This window comes from Cetorhinus maximus, chromosome 30 (assembly GCF_964194155.1).
Source record: "Cetorhinus maximus chromosome 30, sCetMax3.hap1.1, whole genome shotgun sequence".
In the NCBI taxonomy this organism is placed as follows: domain Eukaryota; kingdom Metazoa; phylum Chordata; class Chondrichthyes; order Lamniformes; family Cetorhinidae; genus Cetorhinus; species Cetorhinus maximus.
Window position 1 is genome coordinate 3,119,326 of NC_135908.1, and position 19,446 is coordinate 3,138,771.

A 19,446-nucleotide genomic window follows, 5' to 3' on the forward strand; every position below is an offset into this window, starting at 1 on the left:
AATTCATTCACAGGATGTGGGTTTCGCTGGCTGTGCCAGCATTTATTGCCCATCCCTATTTGCCCTTGAGAAGGTGGTGGTGAGCTGCCTTCTTGGACCGCTGCAGTCCATGTAGTGTAGGTACACCCACAGTGCTGTTCGGGAGGGAGTTCCAGGATTTTGACCCAGTGACAGTGAAAGAACACCGATATATTTCTAAGTCAGGATGGTGAGTGACTTGGAGGGGAACTTCCAGTTGGTGGTGCACCCATGTGTCTGTTGCCATTGTCCTTCTAGGTGGTAGTGGTCGTGGGTTTGGAAGGTGCTGTCTATGGAACCTTGGTGAATTCCTGCAGTGCATCTTGTAGGTGGTACACACTGCTGCTACTGTGCATCGGTGGTGGAGGGGGTGAATGTTTGTGGATGTGGTGCCAATCAAGCAGGCAGCTTTGTCCTGGACAGTGTCCAGCTTCTTCAGTGCTGTGGGAGCTGCAGTCATCCAGGCAAGTGGGGAATATTCCATCACACTCCTGACTTGTGCCTTGTAGATGGTGGACAGGCTTTGGGGAGTCAGGAGGTGAGTTACATGTGGAAAGATTCCTAGCCTCTGACCTACCTCTTGTAGCCACAGTATTTATATGGCTAGTCCAGTTTAGTTTCTGGTTAATGGTAACCCCAGGCTGTTGATAGTGGGGGATTCAGTGATGGTAAAGCCATTGAACATCAAGGGGTGATGGTTGGACTATCTCTTGTTGGAGGTGGTCATTGCCTGATACCATTGTGGCACAAATGCTACTTGCCACTTGTCAGCCCAAGCCTGGATATTGCTCAGGCCTTGCTGCATTTGGACATGGATTGTTTCAGTATCTGAGGAGTCGTGAATGGTGCTGAACATTGTGCAATCATCAACGAACATCCCCACTTCTGACCTTATGATGGAAGGAAGGTCATTGATAAAGCAGCTGAAGATGGTTGGGCCTTGGACACTACCCTGAGCAACTCCTGCAGTGATGTCCTGGAGCTGAGATGGCTGACCTCCAACAACCACAACCATCTTCCTTTGTGCTGGTTGCCTCGCTGGTATCTGGTCCTAGTGCCAATTCATGCATGGCAGTAACGGTTGGGTTATTGGGCCATAGCGGTCAAAGCAAACATGATGGAGTCCCATCTCTAATACAACCTGAAAGTGGGGGTGAGGAGAGCTCGTTAAACCTCCACCCCCTTCCTCTCCCCCAACTACAAACAAAAAGTGACCAAAGGGAAAAATCATTGGGTATATATAAAAAAGGTCCAACCAGGCTGGGCTTGTTTTCAAACACATATTACCAATATAAGGACCCTGCAATAGGAAGACAAAATTCTTTCCTTACTGATCAATCTTATTCTGAAGTGAGATTGTAAGAAGAATATCCACACAGTTTAACCAACAGCAGTGAAATGGGATGTAGCTGTGTTGAACCCGAGTCACATTTCATCCAATTGGCCAATTATTGCATACTGGTAAGAAGAGAGGCTACAGTTCAATCTAGCGTATAAATATTCACCTGCTTTCTCTGGTGCTCCCTTGTTTAGACTATTTTAACTTGTTTAATGTCAGGATACCGGACTGAAAACCCGAAGGGCGGAACTCAGCTGCGTGTCTTTTTCCAGATTCCGCTAAGCTCCTTGCAGGCGAGCGTGCAAACTTTCTCAGACTGACTCAAGCTGTATCACGGCTTGGCGAAGGGAGGTTTGCACGATTTACAGCTGGCTCTCACGCAATCTCTATAGGTTAAATCCGACAAGACCTTGGTGGGTCGTTTTCTTCCCCACCCCCCCCTTAGCACCTCTCGCCCAGCTGAGCAGATTGCTCGTTTGCACGCGATCACAGAACATTATTTAACAAAGGATATAAATGCTCGTAAAACAGTAAACTTTTTTTTTTAAATCTGATTTACCCCCACCCATCACTGTCTCGTCTAACAAAGCAAACTATTTATATTTACACTAAGGCTGGGACTGCAGTGCAGGTGAAGGAGAATTTAAAAGCTGTAAACTCCCTAGAAGTATAGGTTTTCAAACCCACCCGTGTCAAAGGGGTCAGAGTTCTGTCAATCCGAAACCAGAAAACTCATTTATACTTGACTCAATGTTGACTTATTAATACTGAATGAGTACACGGTTTCCTGCCATAACGTGCGCTTCTCTTTCCAGTAACTTCACTGATTTTTGGAATTTGGGGCGGGGGGGGGGTCGGTGTTGTGGGGGAGCTGGGTGGAAAGAATCACTTTGGGGGGAATTTGGCAATTCTTTGAACACTTTGAAGTGTGTCTGCCCCACTGGGTCTAAGCGCTAAAACAGCAACGTAACGCTTTACTCTTCCCTTGTGTTATTATGTACAGTTTATTTTCCCATTGCTTTCTGTTGCTCGCCCCATGGCACCGTTTCAAGCGACCTACTTTGATTGCGTTTTGGAATGAACAGTCTTCACTTCACTCGTGCTCGGAGCAAACATAGAGAGGGGCGAGATTGTGTGATGTCCCACTTCGCACGGAGTAATGAATGGGTTGCTGCTGTGATTATTAGATGCTCAGCTTGCATGCAAAACAAAAATCGTCTTTAGAAGGTTTATGGGTGTTGGATTGTTCAGGGGAGGGGAGGGGAGGGGGAATCTTTGTTTATTTAAACTTCTCACGCACTCTTAAATAGAGCGGGGATTTGCCTTCCCCTCCCCTGGGTCCTAAAATGGATCGGAAAACAACCCTTTTTTATTTATTTATGAATTAATTAATCTCGTGCCCCAAAGCCAAACTGTTTGGGAAGAAATGCTAAAATGCCTAAGTGCAGTTTTATTTTAAAACCGGGCGCATGAGGACCCTTCAGGTTAGGGCACTGGAGAAGGCATGAAAAGTGTTTTGGATTTTTAACTAATTTTATGTGTGATCGTTGCCCGCGTGCCCTCATACATATCACAGTATATAGATTTCAGCTCCCTCACACGCACACCCCCCACCCCCCCACATACACGCACACAAAATACCATCAAGGGATTTTTATGTGACAGTTGACTACCTAATACTGCCTCTCCATTGTGGATGAGACAGTAATTAGCCTCTGCCTTGCGTGACTCCACACTCGCTACCTGGATATTAACGGTAACCCTTCCTGACCCCGAGGAGTGATTGAAAGGCCGTGCGGATAGATAGCAGCTCAAGTGCGAGAACAGCCGGATGACACGCTATCCTTGCACAGTAGCTATCAGCAGTGCATGGGAAAACCACACAAGAAAATCGATCGGTCTGCATTGTTGGCCCACAATCTTGCAAAAGCAAAAAAAAAAAAGAAACATGTTTTTGCACTTCTTAATTTGGCTTTCAATCACTTAATTGAGGGGAAAATTCGTGGAAAAATGTAGGGAGGTACATGCGAATTGTTTGTGCCTTTCGGCCAGAGGCTGTACTTTTCTACAGCCGCGGTAGCTGTGAAAACAAGGAATGATTTGGACAAGAATCTTGGTGGTATTTTCCTACCAATTAGCCCAGCAGCAGCCGCTATTATCCTGAATCTTGCTTAATTGTAAGCACACTCGCTAACTTGCCGCTGCAAGAGAATTCGCGAGCAGACCACCGAGAGAAAAAAGATATGTTTGCTGCATGTGCCTATCTCAAAAGTTTTTGAAAGGCGTAAATATTTTCAAAAGATAACCCGGTGCAGACTCCATCCATAACTTCACTACTCAGGCTATGGCTGTGGTTAATTGCCCCATAAAACTCTTTCTAATCCATGTTCAGCACTTTTTATGTTGCTTTGACAGGGATGGTAGAACGGGTTGAAATTGGAGTTTAGGTTGAGAGAGATAATCATCCTTTCCGTTGTAGGGCAGTTCACCCCCTCCCCACTCGCTTCCCCCCTCTCGCCCCCACCCCCCTATCCCCCTCCCCGCTTAGATTTTTGCGGGACTCGATTGTCTTGGTCTGGGACTGTTGCGTGACTGGACAGCAGAGAGTTGGAGCTGTCCTTCCCCGCGATGATCACATCTCATATCTTCATCTGTAACTGGCACGCAACTGCTCTCTGGTCTCCCGGTCGCACACCACTGAACAGGGGTCAGGCAAACTCTGTTACCCTTTCACCCTCTCCAGGGCTGGAACTTGTAATGATCATTCACCGTGTTTAAACCCTCTCGCCTCTCCCACCGCCAGCCCCACCCCACCCCCCGCCAAGCACCAAAACGCATATGGTTCCACACAGTGGCCGGGCACTCGCCTTCTCATGAAAACTCCTGGTAACAGGTGTACATTTTGCGAACACAGTCAAATCTCAAAAAGATTTCGAGTGGCAATGATTCTTTTTAAAAATAAATAAAAACGACTTGTCGATTGCGGAATGTTTCGACTAAGTGAAACAGTTGCACAAATGATTTATGATAGCCGTTAAGATGGGGAACGGTTTAGTATGTGTATTCAGCACTTGTTAATTTCGCTTGTTATACGCAAATATGCTTCCAAATCCAAGAAAAGTAATATTTAATTGTCTTTTAATAATAATTTTGGCAGTTTACTTGAATTTAATACGACCTGAAACCCTGTATGAACGGTGCCTGAATATAGCCATTTATTCATAGCCGTCTCACTATAATTGGATTGGGATCTGACCAACGCTTCAGATCGAACCGTTTTCACCCGCCCTCGCTGTCAATTTGCTTGCACTATAGCTTTTGAGATGGTGATTCTCTTGCAGCAACCTGCCCTTCACCCACAGGCATTCGAGCACATCAGTGATAGGGATATCGGCTTCCTGGTGCGCCGCAGAGACTGAAGAAACTTTGCATTTAGTTCATCCCAACAGCATATGTGCACAATGGAGAAGCGCCTGGCCGCGAACAGAGTCCAAATGGCCTCCACTGTGCGCTGCTAGGCTTCCTGAGGCTCGCTCGTGGTATCCTACTCACCGTAGTGCGGAATGCGGTAAACAGATCATCGCACTGGCAGCAGGAACATCCCGGCATCCGCTCACGGGTTTCTTCCTAAATACATTTTAACTGGGTTCTCGAGATAGTCAAAATCACATTTTATGAAACCATCATTATACACAGGTGCACATCTGTTTATCACTCCGTCAGAAAATGTGGGAGTATGCCTATAGTTTGAACAGCTTAATAAAATATAAAACGCTATTATAGAATATAAAATAATATTATAACATATTAGGTTTTGGCGGTATTGCACCATTAAGAGTATTCCCAGGTTTTTTTCTTCCATTTGTAACTACGGTATGCAAAATGTGAATTCCTCAAATGACCACTATTGCCATCTAATCACAGCTATTAAATTTAGGGGGGAAAAGCTGCAAATGGTGAAAAGCTCTTCTTGATACATTAATGACCTATTGCAGATGATATGAAACTTGGAAGTATTGTGAACTGTGAGGAGGATGGTGTTAAACTTCAGAAGGACATAGGCAGGTTGGCGGAATGGGCGGACAAGTGGCAGATGAAGTTTAATACAGAGAAATGAGAAGTGATTCATTTTAGGAGGAAGGAGGGGAAATGGCAATTTAAAATAAAGGGCACAATGTTAACGGGAACTCAGGAGCAGAGGGACCTGGGGATATATGTGCAAAAATCATTGAAGGTGGCAGGGTAGGTTAAGACTATGGTTAATAAAGTGTACAGAAGCCCGCGCTTGATAAATAGGGACATGGAATACAAAAGCAAGAAGTTATGGTAAATATTTAAAACACGGGTTTGGCCTCAAGTGGAGTATTGTGTCCAGTTCTGGGCACTACACTTTAAGAAGGATGCAAAGGCTTAGAGAGGGTGCAGGAAAGATTCATGACAGTGGTTTCAGGGATGAGGAACTTCAGTTATGTAGATAGATTGGAGAAGCTGGGGCTATTCTCCTTGGGGAAGAGAAGGTTGAGAGGTGTTCAAAATCATAAAGGGTCTGGACAGAGCTGAAAGGGAGAAATTGTTCCCATTGGTGGATGGATCGAGGATCAGAGGGCACAGATTTAAGGTGATTGGCAAAAGAAGCAACGGCAACATGAGGAAAAACTATTTTACCCAACGAGTGGTTAGGATCTGGAATGCACTGCCTGAGAGTGTGGTGGAAGCAGATTCAATTGTGGATTTCAAAAGAGACTTGGATCATTATCTGAAGAGGAAAAATTTGCAGGGCTAAGAGGAAAAGGTGGGGAGGGGGTTGGAGTGGGGCTAGGTCAATTGCTCTGAGCTGGCATAGACAGGGCAGGCCGAATGGCCTTCTGTGCTGCAGCCATTCCATGATTTTATAACCAGTTCAGCATTCAAAAAAGACAATGGGTTAAGCTTCTGGGTAATAACCAAACCAAAAGGTCTGCTCATTATTCCCACTCCCCAACTTGAGCACAAAAAAAATCAGGCTGAAACACTACAGTGCTGAAGGAATACCGCACTGTCAGAGGTGTGGTTTTCGGATGCAAGGCCTCCATATCCCCTGTGGTGCATGTAAAAGATCCCGTGCAGCTATTTTGAAGAGAAGTAGGGGGGTTCTCCTTGGTGTCCTGGCCAATATTTATCCCTCTACCAACATCACAAAAACAGATTATCTGGTCATTTACTCATTGCTTGTGTGTGGGAGCTTGCTGTGCGCAAATTGGCTCCAACATTACAACAGTGACTACAATTCGAAAGTACGTTCTTGGCTGCAAAGCGCTTTGCGGCTTCCTGTGGCCGTGAAAGACGCTATATAAATGCAAGTCTTTAGCTGGTGGTCTGACGGACCTGCTATGTATTTGCAGCATTTACCGTTCATCTGACATCTGCCTTCACCTTCAATCATGAAACAAGAAACCGACCTGATTAATTTAAAAAAGGGTTAAACTTTCATTGTTGCCTTTGGAACGCAAAATGCCTTGAATATAATTTATACAGAAGTTCAGGGAGCCGGCCGGACATTCGGGGTCCCGCAGTGAAAATCCACCCCCCACCCCACCCCCCTCCCCACCACCTCTCCGCCCTACCACAATAACCTCGGGTATTAATCTGAATTCTTTAATTCTGGCGCTGCATGGTTTGAATTTTTTTTTTCCACAAGTTGCGAAATTTGCTTAGGGTTGGCACAGAATTAGTCCGATCACACTCGTGCATGTGACTTGCAGCCAATCAGGCGCAACAGAAGGTGCTTATAAAAAGGCACGCATTGACTGGATGCCTCACTAGCTGCCAGCGCTTTGCTGTGGTTGGCCGTTAGCTTGCATTTTGCCAAGACTGTTGGCAGCAAAAAAGGGTGATTGCACTTTGAGAGAGAGAGAGAAAGAGAGAGTATAGAGGTAGGCAGGAGCTTATTCTGCAAGCAGGGATTTGTTTTCTCTCTGTCTTGCCCTGTCTTGGAAATCTGCACTTTCTTTTCAGTTTTTGCACATTGGGGATGTGTAGTTTGTGAGATGTGCGTTGCGCACAGCTGTAGACGCGGGGCGCCCTGCACTCCAATGGATAACGTTAAAAGGATGATGTTCAGCTGGAGTTGCACAGAAAATCAGGGCTAGGTGCTTGGTGCTCTCACGCTAAGGGAAGTTGTAGCTGCACTTTAGAAGCACCCCTTTGCAAAAGGGCTATCAAAAACGCAGCAGTTAAAAAATGCTATGTAAAGAAGCAACCTTAAGCAGGTATTATGAATCTCAGTCGCGCGTTTGCAATGGGTAAATTCAGGCTAAATTCAGAACGCGACCAGATGGCTAGCGCTTAGGGAGAGCTTGGCTGCAAGGGCACTGTTACTTGATTTTTCAAGCTGAATGTTCTCTCGCAGGTGAAAGATGATTCGGAGCATTGGCGCCGGACAGATGGCCACCGTTTTGGCCGGCTCGGTCACCGAAGTGTTCATCGGCCTGGCGGTTTTCTCGGTGATCTTCCTGCTCATCCGCGCCCGCCGGAATAAAATTCCCGAGGGTCTGAAGAAGCCGCCGTGCCCGCCCACCCTGCCCATCATCGGCCACAGCCTGCTCCTGGGGCCGAACCCCCACCTGAGCCTGACCGCCTTGAGCCAGGAGTACGGCGACATCTTCCAGATCCAGATCGGCACCCGGCCAGTGCTGGTCCTCAGCGGCCTGGACACCTTGAAGCAAGCGCTGATCCGCCAAGGGGACGACTTTGCCGGCCGCCCCAGCCTCTACAGCTACAGGTTCATCAACGACGGCAACAGCCTGACGTTCAGCCCCGATTACTCCGAAGTTTGGAGGCTGCGTCGGAAGCTGGCGCAAAACGCGCTGCGCACCTTCGCGGCGGACGAGTGCAAGAACTCCACGCACTCGTGTCTCCTGGAGGAGCATGTGTGCGGGGAAGCCCAGCACCTGGTCGACATCTTCGTCGGTCTGATGAAGAGCAGCGGCGGCTTCGACCCGGTCAGGTACATTGTGGTGTCGGTGGCCAATGTCATTTGCGCCCTGTGCTTCGGCAAGCGCTACAGCCACGACGACGAGGAGCTCCTCAACATCATCAACGTGAGCGACGAATTCGGCAAGACGGCAGCTTCGGGCAACCCGGCCGACTTCATCCCCATCCTCAGGTTCCTGCCCAACTATTCCATGACCAAATTCATCAGCATAAACAAGAGATTCATCAACTTCGTTGAGAAAATTGTAACCGAGCATTACCGCACCTTTGACAAGGTAGGACGAAGATGACCCACTCCGTTCTCCTTGTGCGAAATTTAGACTTTCTTTTTGCAAATAGCATCGCAGCTTCCCATCCCTCTCCTGCCGCTAACATGTCCGCATTCCTATGTGTCTGTTTCAGGATAACATACGCGATATAACCGATTCCCTGATCGATCACTGCCAGGAGAAGAAAATGGACGAGAATGCCAATATTCAAATATCCGATGAAAAGATTGTCGGCATCGTCAATGATTTATTTGGAGCTGGTAAGGGTGACATTTTTTTTTGACCCCCAAGGTCACAGACTGCGGTGGGATAATCGTTTCGTTTCCAAAACTTCGAACTGTAATCATGCGGGGAAGTTTTGGATCAGGTTTTCTTTTACATCAAAAGTGCCTTTTTCAATTTCAAAACCCTTTGCATATTGGCGGTTTCGTTCATCCTCTTTGGAGAATCTAGCCATGAAGCCTTTTTGTTAATGTTACTTAAAAATCTTTGTTCTTTCTGCAGGTTTTGACACAATTACCACAGCGCTCTCCTGGACTGTTATGTACCTGGTTAGCTATCCTGAGATTCAGAAGAGGCTGCATGAGGAAATAGGTGCGTTTACCTGCACAGTAGTGTTCATTTTCACACCTGGGCTGGCATTTTTCAACTGGATTTTCCAGCTCCTGTGAGGAACTAACTTCTGTTTTTCCTCCTTTTTGTTCTTTTCAGACGAGAACATTGGCAAAGATCGAAGCCCAAGGATATCAGACAGGTCACTATTGCCCTACACAGAAGCTTTCATCACGGAGACCTTCCGGCACTCGTCCTTTCTACCATTCACCATTCCTCATTGGTAAGGCAGCTCAGGGGTGCACAGCAATCATCTAGCTCCAAAGGAGGCATTCAGTCCATCCTGCCTGCGCTGACTCTTTGAAAGGACCCTTCAATTAGCCCACTCCCCTGCTTCTTTTTCCCTCTCAGCCCTGTAATTATTTCATAAGATCATAAGAAATAGGAGCAGGAGAAGGCCACTCAGCCCATCAAGCTTGCTGCTCCATTCAATCAGATCGTGGCTGATCTGACTGTGGTCTCAACTTCAATCTCCTGCCTGTCCCCCATAATGCCCTTGTTGATCCAATGTCTGTCTAACTCAGCCTGTAATATATTCGATGACCCAGCCTCCACTGCTCACTGGGGGAGAGATTTCCAAACACTAACGACCCTCAGAAGAAATTCCTCCTCATCTCGGTCTTAAATGGGACACCCCTTATTTTAAACTGTGCCCCTAGTTCTAGATTCCCCCATAGGCGGAAACATCCTCTCAGCAACTACTATGTCAAGCCCCCTCAGAATCTTATATGTTTCTATAAGATCACCTCTCATTCTTCTAAACACTAATGAGTATAGGCACAATCTGCTCAACTTTTGCTTATAAGGCAACCCTTCATCCCAGGAATCAGCCTAGTGAACCTTCTCTGAACTGCTTCCAATGCAAGTATGAACTTCCTCAAGCAAGGAGACTAAAACTACACAATACTATAGGTGCAGTCTCATCAATGTCCTGTACAGTTGTAGCAAGACTTCATTTATACTCTACCCACCTTGCGATAAAGGTCACCATTCCATTAGCCTTCCTAATTAATTGCTATACCTGCAAGCTGACATTTTGTGATTCATGTACAAGGACATCCAAGACCCTCCACACTGCAGCATTCCGCAGTCTCTCTCTGGGGAGGTGGTGGCATAGTGATATTGTCACTGGACTAGTAATCCAGCGACCCAGAGCATTACCCTGGGGACATGGTTTGGAATCCCACCATGGCAGATGGTGAAATTTGAATTCAATAAAAACCTGGAATTAAAAGTCTCATGATGACCATGAAACCATTGTAAATTGTCGGATAAACCTCCCAGCCCCATATCCCCCACTGATGATGGCCTGAAATCTCCCTCTGGAACCTCCAGCTCACAATCTGAGCCTTTGGTCTTTCATGAGACTTGAAAATGAGGCTCCTGTCAGGTGGACATAAGATCCCATGGCACTACTCTAAGAAAAGTGGGTGAATTCACCCTGGTGTTTTGACCATTATTTATCCCTCAACCAACATCACTAAAACAACTGACAGGGTCTCTTATCTCAGTGCTGATTGTGGAAAGTTGCTGTTGGCATATTGCCTGCCGTGTTTTCCTTTAATCTGTCCGTCTAGCTGTCTTTCTTTCTGAGTTTCCATCCATGCTATTTCAATTTGCACAGAGGGATGTCCTGTACAGGCTATTGCTGCACATTCTCAACTTTCGTATAGTCTTTCAACCAGGCACAGCTTGGAGAAATAGCTCGGTAATCAACCCAGGCTAGCTTCCACGATGTAAAGCTTTGGATTTGGGGATCCTTCCCTTTGCCAATAGGGACCTGGGGCATGGAGAGGTGGTTTCCAATGGCTTATTAAGCCACTTCCCAGACTGTGAGTCTATTCTGTGATCTGGAGCAAAATGTGTTTTAATGTTTATTTACAGTGTCAGGGGTTGCTGTGCTTCTCCCCCCTATTTTAAAAAGAGGGTTCTGCTTCTCATCTTCTTTTAGTCCTGTGCTCCTCCTCATTGTGTATCCGTTACATGGAGTGGGTGGGGGAGGGGGAGGGGGAATGGGCAGGCATGTTAATTTGGAAAACCTCCTTGTGGCTCTACTTTTGGGTCTGATCAAATTGCCACGAGTCCAGGATGTGTGGGTTATGTGGAGAAGGATCGCTCCAACTGTTTGCCCCTCTAAGTGTCCAGGTTTCCATGGATTTCAAACAATGTCCACTGATGGGCTTTGATGATGCATGATGTTAAGTGAAAACATGGTACTAAAATCAGAATTTTACATTTCAGCACAACGAAAGACACAGCACTGAATGGATATTTTATACCCAAAAACACTTGCGTTTTTGTGAACCAGTGGCAAGTGAATCATGACCCGTAAGTATTTCTTTGTCTTGAAATTAGGGGATTAGAACTACAAGAAGCTTGTTGGTGAGATTGGAAAAATGCTTGGAAGCCTGAACTGCTGATGGGGTGTTTCAGTTGCAGTCAATTGCCTTTTTAACTATGTGTTCGGGATTATTACACCACCTTTGTGCTTTTATATTTGTATTCTTGCAAAGATGCAAGTAAAATGATTGTGTCTGTTTGCAGTATTTCAATAGATGTTGCCAAACAGATTCCAAGAGTCTTTCACATGTGCAGTTGAGCACACTATCCATGTGCCAACATATACACATGTGGCTGAATGTAGCATACAGTTTATGTACTTTGGTATGGTTATTTCAACTGCTTCAATTAGACCAATTCCTTTATACTTTAATTTTCATTGTTTGCCTTTGAGGCTGCAATTGACTTTGCAGTTACCTGTTAAGTGTAATGTGTAGTCAGTAGATTCTAGGTTGGTACTGCTGACTGTGGGTCCTAGAGGTTATTGACAAAGGCACTCTGAATGTGTAAACTATGTGGTGCTTTTCATGCCAAAAAGCTAATTCTTAGCACGATGGGAGGAGCCTAGAGTGGCTCTGTTCTCCTAACATTAAAAATAAATGAGAAGTAAGTTTATAATGTGCCCTGTTGACTGAAGTAGTACAAACTCAAAAGTAATGATGAATCAAGCTTTCTGGAGGGATCTAGGATCCCTCTTCTTTAGTGCACTGAGGAATTCAATTGGAAGCCAATTCCCAGATTGTTTCTTCCGCCGCCTTCGTCTCCGTGCTCACTTCTTTGGGCAGGAGTCCTCTCCCCATTCAACGGATCCTTTTACCCACCTCCAATATTCTCCCTCCACCTGGACCCCTCCCTCTGGATTCTTACCTTCTCTTGATCTTTTCATTGAGAACTGTCGGCGTGACATTAGTCGTCTCAATTTCTCTGCTCCTCTCACCCACTCTAACCTGTCTCTCTCTGAACTTGTTGCACTCCATTCTCTCAGGTCCAACCCTGAAATCGTCATCAAACCCGCTGACAAGGGTGGTGCTGTTGTTGTCTGGCACACTGACCTCTACCTCACAGAGGCTGAGCATCAATTCGCAGACACTTCCTCCTACCTCCCCCTGGACCATGACCCCACCACTGAACATCAAGCCATTATTTCCAGGACTGTTACTGACCTCATCTCCTCTGGAGATCTTCCTTCCACAGCTTCCAACCTGATAGTCTCCCAACCTCGGACGGCCCGCTTCTACCTCCTACCCAAAATCCACAAACAGGACTGTCCCGGCAGACCGATCGTGTCAGCCTGTTTCTGCCCCATGGAACTCATTTCTTGCTATCTTGACTCCATTCTCTCTCCCCTTGTCTAGTCCCTTCCGACCTACATCCGTGATTCCTCTGACACCCTACATCATATCAACAATTTCCAGTTCCCTGGCCCCAACCGCCTCCTCTTCACCATGGACGTCCAGTCCCTCTACACCTCCATCCCCCACCGGGATGGTCTGATGGCTCTCCGCTTCTTCCTCAAACAGAGGCCCGAACAATCCCCATCCACCACTACTCTCCTCCGTCTGGCTGAACTTGTTCTCACACTGAACAATTTCTCCTTAAACTCCTCTCACTTCCTCCAAATAAAAGGTGTGGCTATAGGTACCCGCATGGGCCCCAGCTATGCCTGTCTCTTTATGGGGTATGTGGAACATTCCTTGTTCCAGTCCTACTCTGGCCCCCTCCCACAACTCTTTCTCCGGTACATCGATGATTACTTTGGTGCTGCTTCATGCTCTCGTCTGGACCTGGAAAAATTTATTAATTTTGCTTCTAATTTCCACCCCTCCATCATTTTCAAACGGTCCATCTCTGACACTTCCCTTCCCTTCCTTGGCCTCTCTATATCAATTTCTGGTGATAGACTGTCCACCAATATCCATTACAAGCCTACCAACTCCCACAGCTACCTCGACTACAGCTCCTCACACCCCGCTTCCTGTAAGGACTCCATCCCATTCTCTCAGTTCCTTCGCCTCCGTCACATCTGTTCTGATGATGCCACTTTCAAAAACAGTTCCTGTGACATGTCCGGCCCATCTCCCGTGCATCCGCCCTCACATCTTCTTCTCCCTCCCAGAAACATGATAGGGTCCCCCTTGTCCTCATTTATCACCCCACCAACCTCCGCACTCAAAGGATCATCCTCCACCATTTCCACCTACTCCAGCATGATGCCACCACAAAACACATCTTCCCTTCACCCCCCCCGGAAGCATTCCGCAGGGATCGTTCCCTCCGGGACACCCTGGTCCACTCCTCCATCACCCCCTACACCTCAACCCCCTCCCACGGCACCTTCCCATGCCCACGCAGAAGATGCAACACCTGCCCCTTTACTTCCCCTCTCCTCACCCTCCAAGGATCAAAACACTCCTTTCAAGTGAAGCAGCATTTCACTTGCATTTCCCCTAACTTAGTCTACTGTATTCGTTGCTCCCAATGCGGTCTACATTGGAGAGACCAAACGCAAACTGGGTGACCGCTTTGCAGGACACCTTCGGTCTGTCCGCAAGCATTACCCAGACCTCCCTGTCGCTTGCCATTTCAACACTCCACCCTGCTCTCATGCCCACATGTCTGTCCTTGGCTTGCTGCATTGTTCCAGTGAAGCTCAACGCAAACTGGAGGAACAGCAGCTCATCTTCCGACTAGGCACTTTGCAACCTTCCAGACTGAATATTGAGTTGAACAATTTTAGATCATGAACTCTCTCCTCCATCCCCACCCCCTTTCCGATTTACCGCCGCCCCCCCCCATTTTTTTTCCCCAATAATTTATATAGATTTTTCTTTTCCCAGCTACTTCAATTATTTTTAAATGTATTTCCATCCATTGTTTTATCTCTATCTTTTAACCTTTTTTGATTCCTTCAACCCACTAGGGCTATCTGTACCTTGCTTGTCCTGCTTACTACCCTTAATTAGCACATTCCTCAGATAATATCACCACCTTCAACACCTCTTTGTCCTTTTGTCTGTGACATCTTTTGGTTATCTCCATCTATCACTGGCCGTCTATCCAGCTCTACCGCACCCCCTCCCCCACCCCCCCCAAACCAGCTTATATTTCACCTCTTTTCTGTTTTTACTTAGTTCTGTTGAAGGGTCATTCGGACTTGAAACGTTAACTGTGTTCCTCTCCGCAGATGCTGCCAGACCTGCTGAGTTTTTCCAGGTATTTTTGTTTTTGTCCCAGATTGTACTGCCACTTTAGTACCAAAACTGCAACATCAACTTGAAAGCAAACAGCAGTGTAATCACATATAGAGATGGCCACCCCTTTCTTGTTGTTAAACAAGATATTCTTTTCCTAAATTTGTTTGTGTAGGCTGCCTTGGCAGCTGCATTTTTTTAAATCCCTCACTTTGTGGTTCGATATTCCATCAAGTTCCGGATGCATAATCATTGGCAGTGTGAAAGTACCTCTTAAAGGATTGGCACAAGTTCAGCATAGTTTTACTGCAGCTATCCACTGTGACTTGCATCAGTGGAATGTGTGCAAATCACTGCAACAACATAAGATGTGCAGTAAAGCTGCAGCGTTAGAAACTAGCTACCTTCCAAGAAGGTGATCTAATAAAGCATATTTCCCTAGCGCCTCATAAGAGTGCCAGGCTTTGATGTTTGACTGTTTATTTAAAAGTTGATTAAACTGAGTTTGGAAATAAATGGTGACCTTTTTTAATACTGAAAAACAATTAGAAATTAGAGTAGAAAGCAATGAATAATGGCCTCAGGAAGTTCCTTATTCGTTTGTTATTACAGCTTGGCAATTATGACAACCTGATGAGTATTTTTTCACAATACTGTAAATAACACATGTATTGTGTTCTTCTCTGAAACCATCTTACTGCAAATTCTGCTTTAAATATCCATGAAACACAAACCGATTAGGTATCTCTTCTCTTTCCAGGTGCCTACATTTTTTCATTCATGGGATGTGGGTGATGCTGGCTAAGCCAGCATTTATTGTCCATCCCTAATTGTCCTTGAAGGTGACGGTGATCTACCTTCTTGAACCACTGCTGTTTGTGGCATAGGTACATTCACAGCACTGTAAAAGAGGGAGTTCCAGAATTTTGATCCAACAACAGTGAAAGAGTGCCAATATTGTTCCAAGTCAGGATGGTGTGTGACTTGAAGGGGAACTTGAAAGTGGTGGTGTTCCCGTATGCCTGTTGCCCTTGTCCTTCTAGATGGGTAGAGGTTGCAGGTTTGGGAGCTGCTGTTGAAGGTGGCATGATTCCCAGGTTCCCAATGTCAATTCTCTCATATGCCACCTTCTTCCACTTCTTAGGTGATAAATAGATCAAAATATTATCATTGGTTTCATTTACTGGTGGAAGAACATTTACTCGTGTAAAAGAAAACCTATCCATTTAATATTGGGGAGACAAAATAAGATGTTAAGCTCCAATCTTGTTCAGCAATGTCACATGAATGGGAACATGTGCCAACCTCCACTCCCACCAGAACCGTTGTAGATGGAACTCCATTTATGGAGGCAGTGACTGCACAGATTCAACCCCTCTTCATTGTTCTTCGATTCAGATACATATTAGAATCTGAGATGACATCCTTTTGTTTACCAGTTTAATTCATTATTCCAAACTGAAGTTTGAAAGAACATTTGGAGTAACAATAACATGAGGGATAAGACAACGTGTGTTAGAAAACAACAATAGAGAAAAGACAATAGAAGGGTCACTGGAGGTAATTTTAACTAAAAGTGTGATGGCAATATTGACACCCCAATACTTTTCCTTCCATTGACTTCAATAGAATCGGGGGCAGTGTACAATGGGCAGCTAATTCAATATAACCTGTTCAATACCATTGCCAAATACCAGTAAGTGAGTCAATATCAAGTATTAGCAAAGTCATAACTTCTTGCTTTCAAAAATAAAGCAAAAGCTCTCTGCCCTTAAGCAGTTTTAAATCCACCAAATGAAACTTTTTAAAAAATCTAATTATTGAACATGTTTTTTAGGTTAATTGCAACATCTTAAAATTGGAAAAGCAAATTTGACTGAGGGAATAAGGTCACAGTTTTGGGCAAAGGCTCTTTAAAGGTCTACAGCTCTTTTCCAGCTGCTGCATAGTGCTAAGTCTGTCAGCAGCATTTTTTGTTTTTAATGTCTGACTTCTAGCAGATATTTGCAATGTTTAGCACTGAAATAGTTGAACTGACTCTCTTGGAACCATTGGAGTTTAGAAGATTGAGAAGTGATTTTATTGAAATATAAAATCCTGAGGGGACTTGACAGGGTGGATGTTGAAAGGGTGTTTCCCCTTTTGGGAGAGACTAGAACTAGGGGACAGTTTAAAAAATAAGACGGAGATGAGGAGAATTTTTTTCCTGAGTTGTGAATCTTTGGAACTCTCTTCCCTAGAGAGCAGTGGAGCAGGGTCAATGAATATTTTTAAGGCAGAGATAGATTCTTGATCAACAAGGGAGTCAAAGGTTATCAGGGGTAGGCAGGATGTGGAGTTGATGCCACAATCGATCAGTCATGATCTTATTGAATGGCAGAGTAGGCTCAAGGGGCTAAATGGCCTATTCCTGCTCCTAGTTTGTCATTTATTCGTCAATTTTCAGTTGACATTGTACAAGGTATTGTTCAAGTTTCCCTCTTGTGTATTTCAGGAAACTCTGGAAAGACCCATTTGTTTTCTGCCCGGACCGGTTCCTAAACCCCGATGGAAAAAGCATCAATAAAGTGGAAAGCGAAAAGGTGCTATTATTTGGCATGGGAAAAAGGAGATGCATTGGGGAGCCCATTGGTCGCATGGAAGTCTTCTTGTTTTTCACCACTCTTATGCAACAGCTGCAATTTGAGAAAAAGCCGGGGATGGACATTGATATGACCCCGCAGTATGGACTGACCATGAAACACAAGAGATGCGAAGTGCAAGCGGTGCAGCGTTTCCCTGCCAGGGCTGAATGAGCCGACAGTGTCTTACTTCTGCAGGAGCTAAGCAAAGGAGAATAGAACTCTATTTTTGTACATTATAAACACACATACCAATGGTATGAGGGAATAGTTATGCCTTAAATTGTAAGTTTTGTTATGTTCAATGTAATACGCTGCTGATGTGCCACTGATGCCTTGTATTTAAAATACTAATGAAGAATTATTTTACTGTATAAGCAGAACCGAAGAATGAAGAAAGTGAAGTTTGAGAGCTGTATTCAAACGTATCTCATTTAACAATGTACTTGTATTTTTAAAGTATAAGATATTTTACTATTGAAAATCATGTAATAAGGGAGATATTACACTGCTTCATTATACTATACAAAGGGACGTTAGTGATTTTTATACTTATGAAATGATAGATCAAACAGAAGAATTTGTTGCAAAGAGAAATAAAACAATGTGAATTTACATAGCATTTTACTATATCTTCAATCTTACTATATCTTCATGACACTGTAAAACATTTTACGACCAACAGATTGCTTTTAAAGTGCAGTTACTGCTGTTTTGTCAGCAAAATGGGGAAAATTCTAAACTCATGGAGAGAAATAAAGGCAGAAAATTCCAAAAAATGCACAGGAAGTCTTTCAACATCTGAAAAGGGATAAGACAAGTTAACTGTTCAGGAACAGACTCTTCATCAGAACCGCAGAGGATAGGTATACTGGGTCCATTACAAAGCTCCTCAATAGGAATGAGGGAATTCAGATACAGAGAGAGACTATAATGAAACTATGGTTGTTCTCAGTACACTAGAAAAGGTTATGGGGAGATTTAACAGAGGTGTTGAACGTTATGAAGGGTTTTCATAGGATAGATAGGAAAAAACTTCCTATCGCAGGAGGGGTAGTAACTAGAGGACATGGATTTAAAATAATTGGCAAAAAGGAAGGGAAAAATTTGTTTCACTAAGCAAATTGGTATGATCTGGAATGCTTTGCCTGAAATGCTGGTGGGAACAGGTTTAATAGTAGCTTTGAAAAGATTATATACTTAAAATGGAAAACTTTACAGAGCGATAGGGAAACAAGAATTGAATGGGTCTAAATAGAAACTTTCAAAGTTGGTAGAGGCACGATGGATAGAATGGTCTTCTGTGCCAAATAAGTCTATGATTCTATAGAAAAGAGCTGAGAGTAAGATTTAAAAGAACAAAAGAAAGACTTGCATTTTTATTGCGTTTTTCAAGTCCACCAGATGTGTCTCAATGCTTTGCAGCCAATGAAGTACTTTTGAACTATAGTCACTGTTGTAATGCAGGGACTGTGGCGGCCAATTTTGCATACAGCAAACTCCCAGCAAATGGCAATGTGATAATGATCAAATAATTTATTTTGTGATGTTGATTAAAGGGTTAAAGATTGTCCAGAATGCCAGGGGTAACTTGCCTGCTGTTCTTCAAAATAGTGCCATGGGATCTTGCACATTAATCAGCACAGATAGGGCCTCAGTTCAAAGTCTCATCTGAAAGACAGCACCTCCAACACTCCCTCAGTATGGTACTGCACTGGAATGTCAACCTTGATTTTTGTGAAGTCTTCAACCTGGAACCTTGTGACTCAGGAGGTAAGAGTGCTACCAACTGAGCCACAGCTGATACTGTAAACTGACACTGTTTGCTACTCAGAAATAACCATGATGGAACTTCAATGTGATCATTGCAGGAAGGGACATCATAATCTGAATAAATGCCTTACCATTGATCATCTGGGACCATTTGTAAGAACTTTAGTAATCTTGATGTGTATGTCTCAGATTTTTATGTGGTAGTTGCACAGAACCAGAATCACTAGTTTTCCATGAATTGTAATTATTAATTTTAGAGAGGAGTTTCCATACTTCAGTTACTTCTCAGGGTTGCTCCCGGTGGCAAGTGT

At 44.6% G+C, this 19,446-nt stretch overlaps 1 protein-coding gene across 2 annotated transcripts; it reads left to right on the forward strand.

Moving 5' to 3' along the window:
- Positions 1–7,154: 7,154 nt before the first annotated feature.
- cyp1a (cytochrome P450, family 1, subfamily A) lies at positions 7,155–17,979 on the forward strand. 2 transcript variants are annotated; one of them, XM_078532269.1, is made up of 7 exons: positions 7,155–7,269; positions 7,746–8,604; positions 8,732–8,858; positions 9,103–9,192; positions 9,310–9,433; positions 11,452–11,538; positions 17,236–17,979. In XM_078532269.1, the coding sequence occupies exons 2-7, from the start codon at positions 7,753–7,755 to the stop codon at positions 17,534–17,536; spliced, it is 1,581 nt and encodes a 526-aa protein (XP_078388395.1). In that variant the 5' UTR covers positions 7,155–7,269; positions 7,746–7,752; the 3' UTR covers positions 17,537–17,979. The 2 variants fall into 2 exon arrangements, with proteins under 2 accessions (XP_078388395.1, XP_078388394.1); XM_078532268.1 differs by lacking the exon at positions 7,155–7,269 and having other exon boundaries at positions 7,477–8,604.
- Positions 17,980–19,446: the final 1,467 nt, after the last annotated feature.